Below are 21,315 nucleotides of genomic sequence, written 5' to 3'. Positions count from 1 at the left end.
ATATCAGCAGCCCGGCCTCCCCCATCCCTGTCCCGCCAAGCCCTGCTCATCCATGGCACAGATGTGCTGCTCTGTGGGGCGCGGGGGGAGCTGTGGACTCAGAATGAGGCTGTTGATTTAGATGAAGAAGCTACAAGCAAAGCCAAGGAATGAAGGCAAACTAGGAGCCTGATCCAACCCCTGGGGCCTGACCCAACATCTCTGTGTTTCAGTGGGAATCCTTCCATTGAATCAGGCCTTACCTGCCCTGGCAGAATAAAATAAGTAAGAATGAACAAGTGCCGGAGCTAAACCTGGCACTTAAGACTCCCCACTGCCCTGTGGTACGTGAGTACTTTGCAGGCCCAGTGCTCTTGCTCCTGGAGCTCGGAGTTCAAATCTCTCCACTTGCAAGAGCGGGCTAAGGTTTACAAGAGGTACGTTGGCATTGCGATCCTCAGAGGGGGTCAGCAATAGCTACAGAAAATGGCCCCTTTCCAGCGCTGAGTCCCGGGAAGTTTGTGGTGGGAGGGGGAAAGCCCGGGAGAAACGTGGTTGGTTGGCCACGTGTCATCGCGTGCGTGGAGGGATGCCTGGAACATGCAGACGTGCAACTCGTTTGCCCGCTGAGCCCTTTAGCCGATGCAGTGGCTGGACAAAGAGGCAATCAGCAGAGGGGGATAAAGCCAAAGGTGCCGTGGCAAGTGAGACGTTTCGAGCAGCGAAAGGCTTGACTGCAAGCTGGGGTCGTCGCTCATTAAGAGCTAATTCATTTCGGTCTCGTTTAGCCAGTTGCGTTCCCCACAGCGATCTCCTGCTTGGGTTTTTTGGTCCTTCCCAGGCGAGCCAAAAGCATGATTTAAAGAGGTGCTAATCCCGCGGACGGTGGAAATGTTTTGTTCCTTGAGACAGGAAGGTCTCGGGTAGTTATAATAACAACAGAGGGGGAAATCTTATTTCAAAACGTGGGCTCCGAAGGAGGAAAAGGGAGCCAAGTTTTTAAGTGAAGTGGATAGTTAACCATTTGGGTGATCGCGGGACAGGGATCCTGCCTTGCGGAGACACTGGGATTCTAGGCTCGAAGTGGGAAGGAGAGTGAACTCCTGCACATCCCAGAAACAAAGAGAAAGGTGCCCTCATGGGTCTGCCCTGGTGGTCTCTGGGTGATGCTACGATCTGCCCTGCGCTGTGGGAGACGCGGAGTTAATCGCTGGAAGGGAAAACTTCATGTTGCTCAACAGTGACCCCTTCTGGCCAGCTGGGAATGACAGTGTGGCAGCAGCTGGCTCTGAAGGATGGGGCTGTTACTCACAGCCGAGTGGGTGGAAGGTGCCAGTCAGGCCGCCCAGGGCACACGGAGAGGCAGCATGGGGCAGGGGTTAGCGTGCAAGCTGAAGAGTGGAGTTCGATTCTCTGCTCTGTTGCAGCCTCCCTGCATGTCCTCGGGCAAGTCACGTAGCCTCTCTGTGCCTCAGTTTCCCCCATACAATGCAGATCACAGCCCTGCCCTGCCTCCCAGGGGTGTGTGAGGATAAGTCCTGTAAAGACTGTGAGGTGTTTGCATACTGTTGACTGGAGATCCCCTCGTGTCAGCGTAGACAAGCCCTTAGCCTCAGATCCAAAGACAATCACAGATCTTGTCAAAGCCAATGGGGGCCAAGCAGCCTCTTTCAGACTCAACAGAAGGTGCAGTCAAGCCCCTTTATGCAGTAAAAACAGCTACAGAAAAGGGTGGTGATCACCCACGACAATCGGCCACATGGCAGCTCAGGGCTAACCCAGGCAGATTAACAGGGGTTTCCTTGGTTGCAAAGACAGGAGCTAGGAGTCTAGTTACAGACTGTGTGTTAGAGGCAGCGCAAACCAGAGAAGATGTCAGTGTGAGCCAGAGAGGAAGCTCCTTGAGCACACAGCTCACTGGAGGGGCAGACACGAAGGTATCTGGGCCCAGAATAAACGTTTTGTACATAAATGAGATGTCCCCAAGTATATATCTGACTCATATCACCAATATCTCGTTCTAATCAAAACAGGCCTGCAGGGCTTTGAATATCAGCGAACTGAAGCCGAAGCCTGAGCAACGTAGCTTCGTGTGGCGTGGGGCCCCAGGCAATCGCCCTGCTTGCTACCCCCTAACACCAGCCCTGGCTTGTATATGCAGAAAACCAGTTATTGTGGCATGGGTGGGCCGTGGAGCTTTTATAGCATGTTGGGGGAGCCTCAGAAAGAAAAGGGTTGAGAACCCCTGCTCTACATTGATGGCCCCGGGCTTCCTTTCTTTTGCTGGTTCAGCTTTCACAAGGCCATCTGCTCTGGACATGGATGTTAGAGCATTGCGGGGATATGCATATGTGCAGGGGTGTCAATCAATTCATAGATTCCTAGGCCAGAAGGGACCACTGTGAGCATCTAGGCTGACCTCCTGCATAGCACAGGCCCAGAGACCTGCCCCCAAGTAATTCCTACAGAAGATCTTTTAGAAAAACATCCCGTCTTGATTGCAACAGTCATCAGTGATGAAGAATCCACCATGATCCTTGGTAAATTGTTCCATTGGTTAATTACTCTCACTGTTAGAAATGTATACATTACATCCAATCTGAATTTGTCTAGGTTCAGCTTCCAGAACGTGCTAGACCTTTCTTTGCTAGATTGAAGAGCCTGTTATCAAATATTTGTTTTAGAGGCAGGGTACTTACAGACTCTAAGCAAGTCACCCCTTAACCTTTGCTTTGTTAAGCTCCTTGAGTCTATCACTCCAAGGCCGGTTTTCTAATCCTTTAATCATGTCATGGCTCTTCTCCCTACTGTCTCAAGTTCATCTACATTCTCTTTGAATGGCGGGGACCAGAACCAGGCCCAGGATTGGACCGGCGCTACATCCAGAGGTAAAATCACCTCTCTGCTCCTACACGAGATCCATCTGTTTATGCCTCCCAGGGGGGCATTAGCTCTTTTGGCCCCGGGAGCTCACGTTCAGCTGATTCTCTGCCACAACCCCCAAACCGTTGTCCGTCACTGCTCCCCAGGATAGAATCCCCCGTCCTGTAAGAGCAGCCTACTGTCTTTGCTCCTAAGCGTAGACATTTCCACACAGCCGTATTCAACCACACAGGTGGCTGGCGCCTAGTGCCAAGCGATCCAGGCCGCTCTGTCAACAGAGATAATTACTACCGAGAGGAGTTGCGGTGAGAGCTGACTCGCCCCACGTGGAGACCTGGCCCCATCCCAGAACTCGGCGGTCCCAGCCACAACTGGCACTGGCCTCGTCTACCCCCGCAAGCCCCATCTGTCAATGGCTGCTACCATTAACCCTAACAGATTAACCGGCAGGTGCTTTGCCTGCCTAGATGCTGAATGAGGGTCTCAGTGGTTTCCAGCGCAGGCGTGCACTTGCGTAGCCAGGCCCGGGTGCGTGAAGGTGTTTAGGTTCCTACCTCGCCTTCATTTCAGGGGGAGTTAGACACTGAAATAGCTTTGTGAATCTGGGCCCACGGCTGCTGTATCGCCTCCCCCAGGAACAATCACTCTAAGTAACTCCCTCAGTACAGGAGTTTCGGGATGCTCTCGGAGCCACTTCCACAGGTTAATAACCTCGCCCCCAGTCACCAAGAAACAGAGCTGCCAGAAAAACCAGACAACAGGCACAGCACGCCCATAACCCAGGGCTTTGCACTGAGCAGAGGGAAGGCTGCCAGGACCCTTCTAGAGAGCCGGCCTGTGGGGAACAAAACGTCGGCCTTCTGTAGGGTGACCAGATAGCAACTGTAAAAAAACAGGCCGGGGGTGGGGAGTAATAGGCACCAATCTAAGAAAAAGTCCCCCAAAATGGGACTGTCCCTTAAAAAATGTGACGGATGGTCACCCTAGCCTTCTGGAGCTCGGAGCACGTGCTTCCATAGCCTGAGCTAAGGGCCAGCTCCCTGGCTGCTCTGCTCCAAACGCTTCGGCAAGGGGCCGTGCTCATGGGCAGAGCAGGCAGGTCTGAGGTGTGCGTGGCCACTCAGCCCCCTGCAAGAGCCAGTGGGGAGACTGAAGGCACTGTGAACTAGATGGATCCGACTGGTTGATGGGGCGTTGCAGCCCCGGAGCATCCGGTACAACAGCCACGTGGGGGTGTGACTTCCTCCGCTCATCTGGCCTTCGGAAGCTGCAGGGACAGTGCTGAGATCCTGACTCAGCGTTTGGCCCGGCAAAACGCATGCTGAGGAGTAAGGGCTGAGCAAAAGGGGATCTATACGGATACTCTCCAGCTCTTATCCAGCGCCATTCATCTGCCGATCTTCCAGCGCTTTACTGAGGAGGGCAGGATCATTACCCCCATTTAAAGATGGGGAAACTGAGGCATGGGGAGGGAAAGTGACCTGCAAAAGGTCACCCAGTGGGTCAGTGGCCGAGCTGGCAATAAGACCCCAGGTCTCCTGAGACCCAGTGCTGTACCCACTTGGCTACATTGCCCCCCGCAAAGACTTGCAATGTTTGCCCTTTGATTTTTAAGTCTTTGCTTGTTAAATCCTCGTACGCAGCTTCACTTGCTCATCCTAATACAGCACTCAAGGGCGTGATGCACAAACGCTGGGAAAGCACTGTGAGGTCATCCCGCCCAGCCCCTGTCAGTACAAGACAGTTCCCCACGGTACCCCCATACGGCTTTCTCCGCTTCTAGATTTTCCACCCTGGGTAAAGGATAGGGTTGAATTCAAGCTGGCTGGATTGTACAAGATCACAGACAGCCCAAAACAAGGGGGAAGGTGCTCAGAGGGGGGCTGGAGGCACCATTTTTAAGCTGTCCGAGCCTGAATCTTTTGTTATAAGCTCATGAAATTCCACTGCTGGGGAAGGCCACCCTAGCCACTGCTTGGAGACGGCTTAAAGCACCCTCCTACCTGGCCTGCATGTGGGCATCCGGAGCCACGCTGCTCCAGGTAATGGATTCCAGAGCGCTTTAGGTCCCCAGCTGATAGGTCCCTTAGAAACACCATCGTGGGATTATCAGTTCTTCTGGGCAGGGACCGGGTCTTCCTATCCTTTTGGCAAGCAGCCAGTACGTTTTAGATGCGACCACAATAGAAATAATATTCGCCATGCAGACAGCCAGCTAGCTCGCTCTGCATGCTCACACTGAGGGTTTCCATGCTAAAGGTCCCCTTACAGTAGAGGCGGAGGAGGACTGGACTGAGATTTGGGAGTCCAAGGTCCAATTCTCATCTCTATCCCAGACTCTGCGTGACGTGGGACAAGTCACGTTGTGTCTCCGTTCCCCACCTGTGAACTGGGGATAACAATTCCCTACCTCACACTGGTGTGGTGGGGATAAATTCACTCCCGTGTGCAAGGTGCTCAGATACGCTGGTGGGCAGCGAAAGAAGAAATTCTGCTCTTTGGCGTTGGCCCTGCTTTCTCTCTCTTAGAAATCACTTAGAAGGTCTTTGGAGCCCAGCCTGGCTGCTGGATGAACTGAAGATTTCTGCCTGCCTGGACCTTCCCAGTTATAAGCACTTGGCCGGTTCCCTGAATGAAAAATTCAAATAAAACCTAACCTGTAACAATCCAATGCAGGCCAAAAACGCTCGCAGAGACCGAAAGGGGCTTCCAACATCCTGAGCTAAAAAGCAGAGGTTTTTCTACGCCCATAAAAAGCCAAAAGTTGACTAGATTACAGTAAAACCTTCCCAGGCACTCGAGCCAAAATATTGTAATAATGCTTTCTTCCTTGGCCTGAAGCTCAGGGATCTGGCAGCCACTGGGGCTTCTGGCATGGCCGGGGCACACCGGCTCTGCGCCTAGAGCCTTTCGGCGTTTGAGGCAATGCCACCCGTTCTGGTGCCTATGGACGAGAGAGAAGACGAGAGCCGCGCAGTGGTGTTTGGACACGGCTTACTGCATTTTCCACCTGTATTTGTGCTTCCTTCCAGGACAGATAAGGTTAGAGCCTCACTCCTGCCTTCAGCGCAGGGTGAATTTCTCAGACGTGCCATTGGTTTTGTCACTGGGCGCCGTTATTTAGGAGACACACGTGTACCCGTCCCAGAGGCCAGCAAGTCAAGCCCGCCCCGCCAAGCGTTTGCTAAGGAGTAAATCCTGCAGTCATCAGCCTTCGCTCAGGAAAAATCTTGCACTGAAGTCAGTGCGAATTTTTGCCTCAAGGAGTAAAAAGTGAGTGAGGACTTCAGGATTCAGGGATTAGAACTCAGGACCCAAGCCCTGAGGGGCTCTGCTTGCTCAGTCACGTGTCACTCCAGCAGAGGATCAGTCCTATGAGAAAAGGTCCTTAACCAAGAGTCCTGGTTCTGAACACTTCCGAACATTTGCTCCTGCCCCTGCAATGGGATAGACTACAAAGTCCAGATTCAGATCCTAACCAGGCCTTCTGCTCTGTATTTTCCTGACTATTCTTTACTTCTAGGGCAGAAGAGAATTAGTTTCTCCAGGGCGTGTAACTCTCAAGGCGTCTCGGCAAAGGGCTAGATGCCGGGGATGCAGGCTCAGCTCACTTGCATCCTTGGACATTAGCTGGCTTCGCTGAGGGAAGGCGTGTTGGGCTTATCCCAGGGGTATTTTCCAAGGACTGCTGAGGGATCTCTAGCTTCTGCCCCGGTAACCACCGGAGACGGGCACAAGTGGCTGTGGTTTCATGTCTCTGCCCAAGGGCAGCGTTTAGATTCTTTGCTGCTGGGTGGAAACTCGCGGTGTTTGGCTTGGTTGACGGTGGTGCACAATCCAAAGGAACAGCACTCGGATGCTGGGGGATTGTGAAATGCCTCAGCCCCGGTTTGCGGAGAGCTTGTTTGTTATGACTCATGTCATGGGAGAGGATTATTTAGGAATTCTACCACTGCCTGCCGTAGAAGCACCACCAGACTCCCGAATTCCTCTGTGCACACAGCTCAGCTGGGCTGGTTTCTGCACGGAGCTGCAGGAGGGGAAACCAGGGTAAGGGAGCAAGGAGCCTTCCCTCACCCAGTATGCTGCTGCAGCCTTTCAGTCCTTGTGCGCTCCACTGGCCTGCTGGGTGTGCTCATGTCTCTTAGTGGCTGGGCCTACAGACAGTAGCAGCCTGCTACGTCCCCATTGCAGAGAGAGCTCCTCCTTAGTGCAAGTGGGCGAGGCCTGTGATTTCTGGTGTTGAAGCCCCTGGGTTCAATCCCCATCCTCGACTATGGTGTCTGTTTGAGGACTCAGTTGCAGGCCTGGTATATTCGCACCCCCCGGAGTGCAAGGAGTGAGTGGGCCTAGCACCCCTGCTGGTGCTGGATATCCCAGAAAGGGCAATGCCTCCCTCTCCATCAGCAGCCCCTGGGCCAGCGGGGAACATGTCCTGTCCCTCTGAGAAGCACAGTGCCCACCCGAGACACTCCAGCAGCTGGCATGGGGCCTGCGATTCTCTGCACTGGAGTTTGTGGCTAGCCCCGTGGAAGGACAGTATATCCTGAAGTTTGAGGAGCCCAAGCCTTCCTGGGGAATGACCCACCTGATTCGGCAGGTCTGAAAATCTCTCTGCCTCTGAGGGAGCTCGGATTCAGAGCTGAACATCATGGCCTGTCTTGGTTTTGGCCTGACCCAAGACCCCACCCCTTCCATACTACATCCACTAGAGCCCAGGTTCGAGCCAGAGGCAGGCACAACACACAGGGCGCTCTGCAACAAGTTGGGTCATCAGCGGAAGACCCAGTTTCCCCCCGTCACCAGTTTTCCTCTTTGCTCTGCATCTGATGGGGGCCTCTCCCGTGTTCTCAGCTTGATGGCTCGATTGACCCATGAGACTCAGAAAAACACAGCCAACCTAGCTGTGTTACCGTCATACAGCCAAAGAACTGACCTGTCGACTCAGTACCGTCGGCCCCCTTGCATTTACTGAATGTCTGCGAAAAGCTGCCGGACGGAGCACGTCTACAGTGGCTGCAAGTGTTAGTAATGCTAAAGTCGTTGCTGTCCATGTGGCTGTTTCGGAGGGAGTTGTGTGTTGGGGACAGGGATGGTGGATGAAGGGCGGGGGAGATACCATATGCTCCTGATTCCTCAATAAGCTTTCAGGTTCCTTTAACCCTTTCTTTTCAATTGAGATTAAAAAGGAAACAAAGAAACCCAGCTGAAAATCCTACTGGAAGTGTCCCCATGAGGCCTTGGGTGGAGCAGGCCGGGCGTGGTTTGTGCCGGTTAGTTTTAGAGCGATCATTTCTGTTCTCAGTGCCGATCTCTTGCTGCTTTTCAGCAGTAAAGGCACAGACCTGGAGCTGGTGTCAACTCTCCTAGCTCGCTAGACTTTAATGGAGCTACGACAGCTGACACCAGCCGCCGGTTGGCCACTCAGTCGCTGCCTTGCCGAGTTTACAGTCGGAGGCCCTGATTCCAAAAACACCTTCCTTATGCGAATAGCCTGTACGCCTGACTTGAACGGGACTAGTCCCAGGAGGAGGGTTTGCAGCACTGGGGCCTCCCTTGGGCAACAGACGATGCGACGGAGAAGGGAAACAAGACAAAATCACGGCAGTGGTTTGGATTGGTGCTTGTTTTGTCACTGCCTTTTCCTAAAGGGCTGCGCAGTGTTTGCTTCCTGCCCTAAACTGGAGTGCATTCTGCCTGCCTGCTGTCCCGCCCCAGAGGTGGCTGCATTTCAGCCGTGTGCGAAGTGATCCAGAGATGTAATTTGTTGATCTCTGTTGGTATAGCACTCTGGGCTCCTTTGGGACGAAAGGCTAGTGGTGAACCACAGTCATCCCTGGGGTAACTCCACTGACAGCAGGGGTGGATTTGGCCCATTATTACCTCTAAATCTCAACGATACATGTAACTAAGCAGCTAGGCCAATAGCAAGTAGCTGCTTTGCACCTGGCTTAGAGTCTATTCTCTTTCACAGACTGGCTGCAATAAGGAAGGGCATCCACCCAGGACTGAAGAACGAATCTAAAGAGAAACCGATGCTTCTTTGGGTGAAGGGCTCTCCGTGGCTATTTAATGTTTTACCAGCAGGCCCCTGCCAATTGCGTCCATCTCCCGATGTCATCCCAGTGATGGATACAGCAGGGACTACGGGCTCCGGGGAGGTGTGTGCTTTCCTAAAGGCTCTTCCATGCCAGCGGGTCGAGAGGTCGCCGGTGGCGTGACAAATGATGGATGAGGCAGGGAGGGGCGGCGGGGATGTCGCTTTTAATGGCAATCGATTTCTTGACCTTGATCTAACACTTGAGGTGGGGGTTTCCATGCGCTCCATCCATCCCCGGCAGTTGGATCATTACGAATAGCCGCTTGAAGAGATTATTATGGACTGGGAGACAGGGACAAAGCCTGATGATGCCTGTTAGGAAGGGAGGATGGGGGAAGCAATGTGTTCTGCTCATTTCGAGATTCAGCTTCTTCGGCGTGTAGGCTAACAGGAAGCCACGGCTCAAGTAAACTGGAGTGGCCAGAGGACGAAAGCAGTAACAGGGAACGGGAAAGCGAACAGGAGTCGGGTGGTCGGGGTTCGATTCCTTGCTTTTCCAGGGTGACCCTGGGCAAGTCACTTGGTTTCCCTGAACTTCCTTTGAAATGGGGATACTACTACTCCCTTTTGGTCACCATTTGTCTGTCTCGTCTCTTTCGATTATAACCTCTCCAGGGCAGGGACTGTCTACCATGGCTCTCGACACATGCACTCTGTGTATGCGCAGTGCCTAGCCCAAGGGGGGCCTGATCTCAGATGGGGCCTCTCAACTCTACTGCTGAGGATGGATTACATCGGGAGAATTTACTGGGACGGAAACCCTGGCAATGCAGCCTGCCCTGCAGCCACGGCACCTCATCCCAGATCCTTCTCAGCTATCACACGCTAAGCAAGACTGACTTCAATCAGCTGGGTTTATTAGGCTCTTTAGAGGGAGACCTCTAAAGAACTGTGAGATGCCCACAAGGTAGAAGCAAGGGTGATTCAGTGAGGGCATCTTTCCTGATCCATTAGCCCAGTGGGATGGGAGGGGGTGCCGCTGTGTTTGGGACAAGACATTAAGCCTTTATCCCAACCTCTTGGGGTCATTAAAATACATCTCTGTGTTTTTCTCAAGCGTAGGAGAGAGAAGGAAACCTGAGGAGGAAATTCTCCCTGAAGAGCATTACCTGGAGACGCATTGCTGCCCTTTCTCCATGGATGTAATCTGCTATACATTTCAGGGAACCGCCAGATCCAAACCCACCCCTAACTCTTCTGGATCAGGGGGGATCCTAAACTAGAGGGACTGACATTAGATGCAGTGGAGGATAGTGGAATTCTCAGGGGAACAACTGATCTCATGAGATTTCCCCCACGCCTGCCTGAAATCCACATGCCGCTAGAGAAGCTAGAGGAAGTCTGACACCATCTAATCGGATACTGATTCGAGCCCTAGCTCTGGCTTAACCACACACCTGAACTCCAGCCCTTCAACCTCAGCCCAGTCTGGATCCAGATGTGGACCCCACCGCTCACTCCAGATCGAGTTATATTCAGTAGCACCAGCGATTGATCAGGAGATGCAGTGATGGCCCGTTTACCAAGCCTTCCCGTGATGAAGCTCGAAGAACCCCACCACCCATAAAGCAGCCAGGCAAAGCAAACGGGGTGATTACCTTGAGCAGTGTAGATTAATTCGCTGTATATTGCTGGGTGGATCACAGGGCACGGGAGCTCGTGGAGGTACCACTTCAGTGCCTCAGCCAACGTCTGCCCATCAAACGGGTCCATGTCTACAGCTGCTGCATCTGGAAGGGGAGCGGAGGAAGAACGTCACTCCCATAGGCCAAAGATACAGACGAGCTGGGGGGAAATGTTTGCCCCAGAGCAAAACCCTTCACTGCCTGGAGGGATCCTGCACTGAGGCTGAAACCGACCAATCCTCATGCTTGAGAATAGGTTCTCCTAAGATACGCACGGCAATCACTGGAGACAACAAGGGTACTCACGGCTGGCCTGGGCTAAAGCATCCTATTATATTTTGCTACCCCATCCTACTCCGCCCCTGCCAAGGCCTTTTTGGTCTCATCCAGCTGTTGGGAGAAATCCTGACCCACTGTCATCAGTGGCAAAACTCCCATTGGCTTCAATGGGCCTAGCCCTTCTCCCCTTATGTCTCGCCTGTTTCGCCTGAAAGCTCTTTGAGGACGGGATGCTCTCATACGGCATATCTGTACAGTGCCTAGCACAACGGGGCGTGGACCCACACCGATGCTCTAAAGGAGAAGGTCAGTTTTCAATATGCTGTAATTCATGGAAAACAATTCAAAGCGAAACAAAACACCATCAATGAAAGCTGATTCTTCCTCCTCAGAGAGAAGCCCATAACCTGCCTAAAAGTAAACACTGGCAATTGGAAGAGACAAGCACATCACAAACCATGGGACAGCAATTATTTCCCCTGTGTCCTCAAACGTGCCCCTTTGAAAAGAAGAGTAGCTGCTGAATTACCACCGGGGTGTTACGCGCTGAAATTGAGTTCTGAATTGAATGGCTCAGAAGTTTGGATTGATTTGTGCATTGGGCTTTAATAACAGAGACATCCTCCCAAATCACTTTTCAAATGACACATACAGGAACCACCGAAATGCAGCTGCCTCTGGAGTGGGGCATGGCAGTGTATAAATGCACAAAGTAACACTATAAGGAAGTGAAGGATGCCATATCCAGTAGGAAGCACAGTGGAGGCAGAATGGAATCACCCAAAATGGAATTTGTCTAGGATACTTGTGTCAGTGCTGGGACAAGTCCAGTAGGATTTTTAACAAGCACAAGGGACCTGGAGTGGCCCGCCCAGCAGCGCTATGCAGGGACATACTTCACCACCTGTTCTGCGGAAAGAGCAACCAAAAAATAAGTCCCTAGAACTCTTGCATCGTGGGTTTTCCTTGGAGGTCTCCCAGCCAAGCTCTGGCCGGGGGAGCTTGCTGGAGGAGGGGGAAATCGGGTTAATCAAAATGTTTTGTTTTGACCAAAAAAAATAAAAAATCAAATGTTTTGTGTTGATTTGGACTTTTGACGTTTCACCGTATGTAATACAGCACAAAATAAAAAACGGAACCAAGAGTCGTTCCAAACCGAGCCATTGAAATGGTTCATTCGAACCGGCCTGTTTGGACCCTGTCCGAATGCGCCTTTCCCCAGTTTTTATCTGAATTGAAATGTCACTGAAATCGACGCAACATCCTGATGGGTTTCGGGTTTGACCGAGCCGCGGTTTCCGGCAGAAAGCGGGTTTGTCGATTTTCCCCACTGGTTCTGCCAGCCAGCCCCGGCCCTGCTCAGTTTCAGGGACCACAGTCCAAAGTGCTCCAGGGCCAGGCTTAGCAGCCAGCAGAATGGCTCAGGAAGCCTTCGACCAGGGACTGTAGCAGAGCTCGGTGGCAGGAGAGCGGGGGTGATATCTGTGCAGAGAGGATTCTGCTTCCTGGGCCGTCTCTGGACTACCTTGCAAAGGCAGTGGCTACAGAACTGCTTGGGTCCACTCGCTGAAATCTCTCATCAAAGCGAGCCTCATGCTGCAGGGGCTGCCGGCTGGGGGAGGGCTCCGTCCAGTCCAGCTGGGGACAGACATGTTTCATTCTAGCTCCGTTCAATCACAGCAACGCTCTGCTGCATCTCCCAACAGGCGCCAGAGCCACCCCTAAAAGAGAGCAGCCCGTCCTGCCGACCGGGGCAGCTTCGTTTCCTTCCCAGGCTGGAACTCCTTTGCACAGGTCCCTGGATGGCTGCCAAGCCCCCTCTCCCCCGCAGCTTGGGGCTGGCTTTTGTGTCCAGACCTGGGTCACCGTGTCATCCAGCTGCTTAGAAAGACGCAGTTGCTCGGTCCCCTCTCCATTGCACTGAGTGCCAGAGGCCGGGCTGACGGGGCCATCGTGACAGCTGTTTACATGAGTACGGGCCAAGGTGACTGGGAAAGATCAGCAGTGACTGTGAGCCTGGGTGGTATTAATAACTCCTGGTAATTATTAGCACCACAGACTGAGCCCTCTGCTAATTTGCTGGGTTAAGTGTCAGCACGGACGCCGCATCCCCAGCACCGGGATGAGCATTTCCGTGTTTTAAGGCCTCTCAGGGAAAATACCCAGCAGACTTTTGCACTGTGCAGTGTTACCAGGGAACCTTTACTGCTAATGTGACTCCGTTCAGCCCCGCAGACTGACACACAGGATGCACTTGGCCCATCCCAGTGAGTCTTTGCACCAACAACTCACTTACACCAAACGCTGATTTCATCTCCGTTGTGTGCTCTTTGGCCAAGAGCCTCAGTTTCGCCGATGGGGAAACTGAGGCCCAGAGTGGTTAAAGTGACTTGACCCAAGTTCACAGGCCAAGAAAGGAAACACGGGAGTCCTGTCTCCCAGTCCTCTGTTCTAACCACTTAAGCACACTCATAGACTATCAGGGTTGGAAGGGACCTCAGGAGGCCATCTAGTCCAACCCCCTGCTCAGAGCAGGGCCAATCTCCAATTTTTGCCCCCGATCCCTAAATGGCCCCCTCAAGGATTGAACTCACAACCCTGGGCTTAGCAGGCCAATGCTCAAACCACTGAGCTATCCCTCCACTCCCTTTGTCCTGTCCGCCTTCCCTGAGTTCCAGCAGAGAAGGACAACTGGAAACACTTGACCATTCTGGATAAAAGTCACGGTGCGTTTCTCACTTCGTGCGTGGCGGCGTGAGTAAAGGCAGCTCCGGCTGAAACCCTTTGACTCTGGTGACTCCACTGTGAATGGAGATGCTCCTGAGTGTCCCAGCAGAAAGCCAGCTGCTGTCCTCCTAGGAGTATGGAGCGCGTGCCGGGCCCTTGACTTTGCCCCACCGTCCTCGCCAAAGGCCTTTGCTGTATTTGCAGAACAGCCGCCCACGGATATGTGGCATGATGCAGGTCTATGCCATAGCTATACTGGTTAGAAGTGAAAAAACCCCACCACCCTAGCTGGCACTGCCATGCTGGCCAAGTCTCTAGTGTAGGTGCAGTGCTACCGGACAAAGACCTTTTGCTGGGATCGCTTATTGTGTCTGGGGAAATGGTATAAGCTATAATGACAAGAGAACTCTTTTCTGGTATAAACTGCGTCTCCGCTAGTAGGGTTTGCTGGTGTAGCTGCACTGGTGTGACTCGACCAGCAAAGCCGTGCGAGTGTAGACACGGAACTAATCCGGGAATGAGCACCATCCTCTGCACAAGAGTGACATCTCCGGGACAATCCACACAACGAAGCTTGCCCTGCTCCCAGGATCACATCAGACAAAGCTCCTGCTGCCCGCCACCGCCGCTCTGCCAACACCCCCACCTCCGGTGTCTGTTTGTGTCCTTCTCCCACTCCCGTCTCCACTCCTTTCTCCGGGCTGTCCCCGCACAGAACGTCCCCGTTAGAGTTCACCCAACCTCCACCCTTCTTCTTCCGTGATGCTCACTAGACGTCAACACGCCACCACCAAATTATAACCCAACAGGGGCTTCCTGATGCAACCCCAGCTCCTCCACTTCCTAGCTGAGATTGAAGATATTCATGGCAGGGACTGTAACTATTGGGTCATGCTGAGCACAGGGTTGGTGTTGCACTAGTAAAGAACGCCAGTTTTCCCCGGAAGCAGCCTTAACTGGCCTTGACAGCTCTTGGGAGCTACCAGACTCGTGTACAGGCTGGTAGAGGGGCCACTTGTACCTCTGAACCTGCCAAGGCCCCATTGGGTGACAAAGACCCGCAATGGGGTGGGGGGTGGAAACACAAAAATTGTTCATGCAGGAAACTTAATATGCCACAGGACTCATTGCCTGGGTGTCAATTTGTCTGTCTAAAACCTGGCCTGAAAATAGGGCAGTAAATCCACCGGGGAGAGCGTTAACTCCCACCCAGAGGGCCAGACACAATGCAAACCGGGGATCGCTCTTTCAACAGAGAGCGCAGTTATCCCTTTACATCCTTGTTTTCAGCATTAGGGCCTGACTCTGGTTCACGTAGCCTCATACAAATCAGGAGTGACTCTGCTGAGCTTAGTGGAGCTGAGGGGATGTCAAACCAGTGTCAACCGAGCTCTGGGGCTTTGGGCCACAGGGGCACTGGAAGGGAGGGTCAGGGGGCCATGGCCCTTCTACTTTTTTACAGCTGTAAGGGGGCGCGATGGGGACGAGGGGGTGGAGAGGAGTGAGCGGGGGGCCAGGCCTTGGGGGAAGAGGTGGCACAAGGACGGGGCTTTGGGGGAAGGGGTGGCACGGGAGTAGGGCCTCGGGGGAAAGGGGCAGTGCGGGGGCAGGGCCTCAGGGAGAAGGGGCTGTGCAGGGATGGGGTCACAATTTGGGTGCCAGTGCTCCTCCCCCCCACTTTTAGGGACCTTCTGCCACTCCTGGTGGGTCATCTTCCTGGATCCCTCTTTAGAGGCTTTCCAGGGGCAGATACAAAGATTAAGGGCAGTTGTGACGGGAGAGGGGCTATCTTCAGATGTGAGCAGGAAAATAAAGAAATGAGCGGAGCTCGAAAGACTCAGAAGAGGAGTTACGACAAAGACCAAGAAAACCCAACCTGACCTGAGGTGGAATTATCCATAACCTGGCCCCTAACTAGAGTCAGGAGCTACGCTAGGACTCTCTTACCTTGTTGCGCTGCGGGAGTCGAACCCACAACTTGGCCCGCGGTTCATTCCCCAAGTCGGGAAACTGAGATCCAGCCCTTCAGGCCGCTCACCAGCTGGGCCTGGGACTTCAGTTCCATTGCAAACTCTAGTCCACTGTAGCTGGTGTTTTCCTGGCCCTCAGGATGGCAGGCAGCCGACCCAGCCATCTGCGGCACTAGTCCTCCCACCTTCCCCTCACATAACGGGAAGAAGTGACCCCCACTTTCACTGAGCCTCGACAAAGCTTTGGTGTAGGCTCCAGGTCACGTTTTGGTCAGTGGTACGAGTGCCCCGTACTGGCTTCTTCTATAAAGGGCCACTGTGAGGCACTTGAAAGAAAACCCTGGCCGGTCCCTTATTTACAGGAGACAAAAGAGGCCTTCACTTCACACTTGGCTTGTGACCAGAGAGAAAACCACACTGAACAATGCCAGAGGCGAAACCTCCAACCCAGCAATTGGAGACACTACCTCATAGTCAGTGCTGACCACAAGCCTGACCATGAACCTCGGAGCGACGCCCCCGGGGGAATGGCAGGTTCAAACCCAGCGGCGAGGTCTGTGAGAAAACAGACTTGTCATGAAGTCAGCCTTGGGCAGCAACCTGCCTTGGCCAAGTGTGACACAGAGCAAGGCGTATGCTGGGTTTGTGCTCCATTCCCAGGAGCAAAAGGCTGGGGCATTGCACGGTGATTTTCCCTAAGATTGCGACGATTGGAAGAAATGGAAATGTACCAGCTACAATGCCGTGGTAATAACCCTTAGTAGTGCTTCTACTGCCATCTTAGTACACAGATCTGCAAACAGAAACCCTGCATGTGTTATTAATTGAATGCACTGGACGGTGGTAGCTGTTTTGGGGCCCCACTGGTGTCATGTGATGGGTATTTGCACCTCCACTACAGAAAGGATGTGGACAAATTGGAGAGAGTCCAGCAGAGGGCAATGAAAATGATCAGGCATCTGGGGCACATCATTTACGAGGAGAGGCTGAGGGAACAGGGCTTGTTTAGTCTTCAGAAGAGAAGAGTGAGGGGGAATTTGATAGCAGCCTTCAACTACCTGAAGGGGGGATCCAAAGAGGATGGAGCTCGGCTGTTCTCAGTGGTGGCAGATGACCGAACAAGGAGCAATGATCTCAAGTTGCAGTGGGGGAGGTCTAGGTTGGATATTAGGAAACACTATTTCACCAGGAGGGTGGTGAAGCACTGGAATGGGTTACCTAGGGAGGTGGTGGAATCTCCATCCTTAGAGGTTTTCAAGGCCTGGCTTGACAAAGCCCTTTTGGCTGGGATGATTTAGTTGGTGTTGGTCCTGCTTTGAGCTGGGCGTTGGACTAGATACCTCCTGAGGTCTCTTCCAACCCTAATCTTCTCTGATTCTTCCTTTGGCAATGCATTTTGCTTTTTTATTATAAATTATAATATTGTTACAAGCTGTGAGAACCTTGTTATGGGTTGAATTAAAATCACATTGAGATTGATAGGTGTGAATTTGCCCTTTAATTAACGTAACAGTAAGCATAAGCCCCCATCTAAAACAAAAGGTGTATGTGAACCCATCCAGGAGCTTTTGGCTGAGTATTGTTTTGGGTAGGGAGGGTGTGTGTGTGTGTGTGTGACAGAGAGAGAGAGAGAGAGAAACTGGGAACAGATAAGAACAGAGAGATGGAGAGGCAAGGAAGCCAAGCAGCAGCCTGTAAACCCAGTGTGACCTTGGAAAAAGCCAGGGAGCATTTTTAGGTCTGATGTTGGCTAAAAAATTATGGGGGATGTTAGCTCGGAAACTGCTCCTTTTGTTCTTGGGTCCTTCTATGTTCAGAGATGTAGAGTTTTGTTCCTTCCTTGTAAATAAGACTGCATCCAAGAAAATCCCAGCCACCATCAGTTTCTGTTTCCAGCTGGAACATCCCCAGGGCCCTGAACTCTGACTAGCTGCTCAGGTCGAAAAGGGGAAACCGTACAATAAAACATTTAAAAAATTGAAACCAAACGTTTTGAACGACCTGAAATGGCACTTCCCCTCCCCACCCTCAAAATTCACTTCCCCCTTATCTCCCCACATTCACTTCACGGAAAACTCCTGAAAATTGACACTTGGTTCCATGACAAAAAACAAACGTCAAAATGTTGGAACGTCCCATGAAATGGAAATTCTGGTTCCCGCGCTGCTCTCTTTGGGGGTAGGAGAAGCATCCCATGTGCCTGCAAATCAGGGGATTGCATGTTCCACACAAGTGGGGACCCAGGCGCTGAATCCCATCCAAAACCCCAGCCCTGAGCACATCACAACTTGGGGGAACTTTGACTCGGGGCCTTGACCCCAGCTTCCCAAATATCTCCCATTTGTATCATGAAAACCCAGGCGCTGAGCCCCCCTGAAGTTTGAATCTGAACAGCGACACCATGTGGAGACACTGTTAATGGTTCTGTGGGGCTCTACATTCACCCAGAGACGTGGGAGCAGACCGGGCAGATGCAGTTAAGGAGGACCTCTATGGCTTGTCCGAGCCATTGTGGGCATATTTCTCTGCTTCGATCTAATGCCATTTGTCATTGTCCGTTTTCATGAGGGGAGACGAGCTAGGCAGAGGTGTTTAAAGACAGAGACTCGACTCTCTGATGAGAGCTCTGAACAAAGGAGCCATTTTTCGCCCATCTTAATAGAGGCTGTCTAGGAGGCCAGAGTTTATTGCGAAGCTTGTTAACTCTCAGCTCCTAGTGCATCTACAAAGGGCAGAGCAGAGGAGAGAAACCTAATGAGCAAGCAAGAGAGACAAGGAAATTGCTGTTTTTTTTTCTCCCTGCCCTTCTTAAGACACTATTGTGGCATCTTTTTGTGTTGAAGCATGAACGCTTCCCAGGGGCAGCTAAAGATCAAAATTTAAAATATGCTCTGCTTGTATCTCCCCTTTGATCCGAGGATCTCTAAGCACTGTACAAATAATAACTAAGCCCTTCCAGGCTCCTGGCAGACAAGGTATTATTATCCCCATCTTACAGATGCAGTCGGGAGAGATTTAAGTCCTCAGAGTTCTTCTTCCATAGTAAAGAACCTCTCCCCAGTGCGGCCCAGACTACATGGAATGAGTCATCCCGCATGTAACAACACAGACCTGTGCCAGCCATCCGGCTGACGGCCAAACGGCCACTCCTCAAAATCTAAGGGGACATCTCTACTCGAGCCAGAGGTGTAATTTCCATCTCGCACAGACGTCGCTTGGATCGAGCTAACATGCTACAAACAGAAGCAGTGGGATGCGCTACCCGCCCCAAGTACAACCCTACCCAGCACCCCACATGTGTACTCGGGGGGCTAGCCCGTCCTGTTGCCTGCCTCGCCGAGGTGACACTTCTATTTTTAGCATGCTAGCTCAATCGGAGCTACTGTGCCTATGTCTAGCCCAGCTGGGAAACACTGCTCCAGCTGCCGTGTAACTGACACTGTGCTGAAAGCAGCTGGGTGGGACCAGTCTCTTTACTAATGTCCCAGGGGTGCCCATGTGAGAGCCGGCACCCTGTGATGCTGGGCGTTTTACAGACACATCTGGTGAGAGGCAGCCCCTCCCCCAAAGAGCTTGCCAGGGACAGCCAAAGGGGAAGCAGAACTTTAGCAAAGTGATTTGCTCAAGGACACCCAGCAGCCAGTGGCAGAGCTAGGAATAGAAGCCAGACCTCCTGACTCCCAGTCCAACTCCCTTCCCACTGCATCACACGACCTCCTCTCATGCCCATTTAGATTCAAACATTCTCTGCAGAGCCACTGACTCCCCGTTTCTCTAGACTCACTCGCTCTCTTAGCCAGACTCTGGGAAGAGCAAGTCAGGTTATATTCCTGTAAATCCTCTGTATAGTTAAACCCTCTCGTGCGGGGGGATGGGGAGGGCACCTGTAGTGAATGGATCTTTGTCTTTCCATGAGACCGGGACTAGGTAGCAATTATGCCTCCCTCGGCTCTAAGCAGCTATTTTGACCAGGTCTCCTGATGCTGGAATAATGGGTGGCAATTATTTATCCTCCTGCTCTGGGTAGTCATTTTGTGCACAAGCTCTAATTTTCTCAGTTGAACTCACACTCACCATAATTTCTCTACCTCGTCTGAACCAAGAGTGGCTAGAGTCTCATTTTACCTGTGATTTGACTAGCAAAATCAAAACAGTCCCTTAATATCCCAGCAGTGGCAAATTGCGACACAGAGGAGGGCTCATGTTTGCATAGATTCACAGATTCCAAGGCCAGCAGGGACCGTTGTGATCAGCTAGTCCGACCCCCTGTATAACACAGGCCAGAGAACTGCCCAAAATAACTCCCAGAGCAGAGCTTTGAGAAAACCATCCAATCTTCCTTGAAAAATTGTCAGTGATGGAGAATCCCCCACAGTCCTTGGTAAATTGTTCCACTGGTTAATTACCCGCACTGTTTAAAATTTACGCCTTATTTCCAGGCTGATTTTGCATAGCTTGAACTTCCAGCCATTGGATCCTGTTATAGCTTTCTCTGATAGACTGAAGAGCTTGTAATGAAATATTGGTTCCCTACGCAGGTATTTATAAATTGTGACCAAGTCACTCCTTAACGTTCTCTTTGCGAAGCTAACTAGACTCAGCTCCTTGAGTTATCGCGGTAAGGCAGGTTGGTTTTCCAACCCTCTAACCATTCTCATGGTCCTTCTCTGACCCTTCTCCAATTTGCAACATCTTTCCTGAATTGTGGGCACCAGACCTGGACACAGGATTTCAGCAGCGATTGCACCAGGGCCTAGTACAGAAGTGAAGTAACCTCTCTGCTGCGATTCCCCTTTTCATGCATCCCAGGATCACATTCGCCCTTTTGGCCACAGCACTAGGAGCTTGTGATCCGCTGATTATCCACCATGACCTCCAAATCTTTTTCAGAGTCGCAGCTTCCCAGAAGAGAGTCCCCCATTCTGTAAATATGGCCTACGTTCTTTGTTCCCGGATGTAGCCATTTACCTTTAGCCATGTTACAACGCATATTGTTGGCTCGTGCCCAGCTAACAAAGTGGTCCAGATCACTCTGTCAGTGACCTGTCCTCTTCATTATTTACCACTGCCCCAGTTTTTGTGTTGTCTGCAAACTTTATCAGTGACAATTTTATGTCTCCTTCTAGCTCACTGATAAAATGGCTAAGACCAGATCCCTGCGGGACCCCACTAAAAACACACCCACTCCGTGATGATTCCCAGTTTATAGTTTGAGACATATCAGTTAGCCAGTTTTTAATCCATTTAATTTGTGCCAGATTAATTTTCTATCGTTCTAGTTTTTTAATTTTATATCGTTTTAGTTTTTTAATCAAAATGTTGTGCAGTACCAACTCAAATGCCTTCTAGAAGTCCAAGTATATTACATCAACTCCTTTATCAACCAAACTTATTTCATCAAAGAAATATCAAGTTAGCTTGACAGGATTTACTTTACACAAACCCATGTTGATTGGCATGAATGATATTATCCTCCTTTAATCTTTATTGATCAAGTCCCATTTCAGCTGCTCCATTATCTTGCTCAGGGTCACCTCGTTTACCCCTTTTAAATATTGGCACACCATTAGCTTTCTCCCCAGTCTTCTGGAACCCAGTGTTCCAAGACTTATTGAAAATCAACATCAATGGTCCAGCAACCTCCTCAGTCAGCTCTTTTAAAACTCTTGAATGCAAGTTATCTGCATCTGCTGATTTAAAAAGGTCTAACTTTTTAACTGCTGTTTAACATCCTCCAAAGATACTAGCAGGA

General features: G+C 51.6%; 1 protein-coding gene across 1 annotated transcript in view; it reads right to left on the bottom strand.

Annotated features, from left to right (window-relative positions):
* The window catches only part of LOC102941819 (phosphatidylinositol 3-kinase regulatory subunit gamma), a 346,924-nt gene that overhangs the window by 189,442 nt on the left and 136,167 nt on the right, over positions 1-21,315 (bottom strand). Inside the window, exon 5 of the mRNA XM_037906008.2 lies at positions 10,561-10,692. Coding sequence (XP_037761936.2) covers positions 10,561-10,692 — 132 coding nt within the window. The remainder of the gene's footprint in view (positions 1-10,560; positions 10,693-21,315) is intronic.

The sequence above is a fragment of the Chelonia mydas genome, chromosome 8 (assembly GCF_015237465.2).
Source record: "Chelonia mydas isolate rCheMyd1 chromosome 8, rCheMyd1.pri.v2, whole genome shotgun sequence".
NCBI lineage: Eukaryota > Metazoa > Chordata > Testudines > Cheloniidae > Chelonia > Chelonia mydas.
Note: the sequence above shows the minus strand (reverse complement) of the source record. Positions and strands in the feature narration are given on the sequence as shown.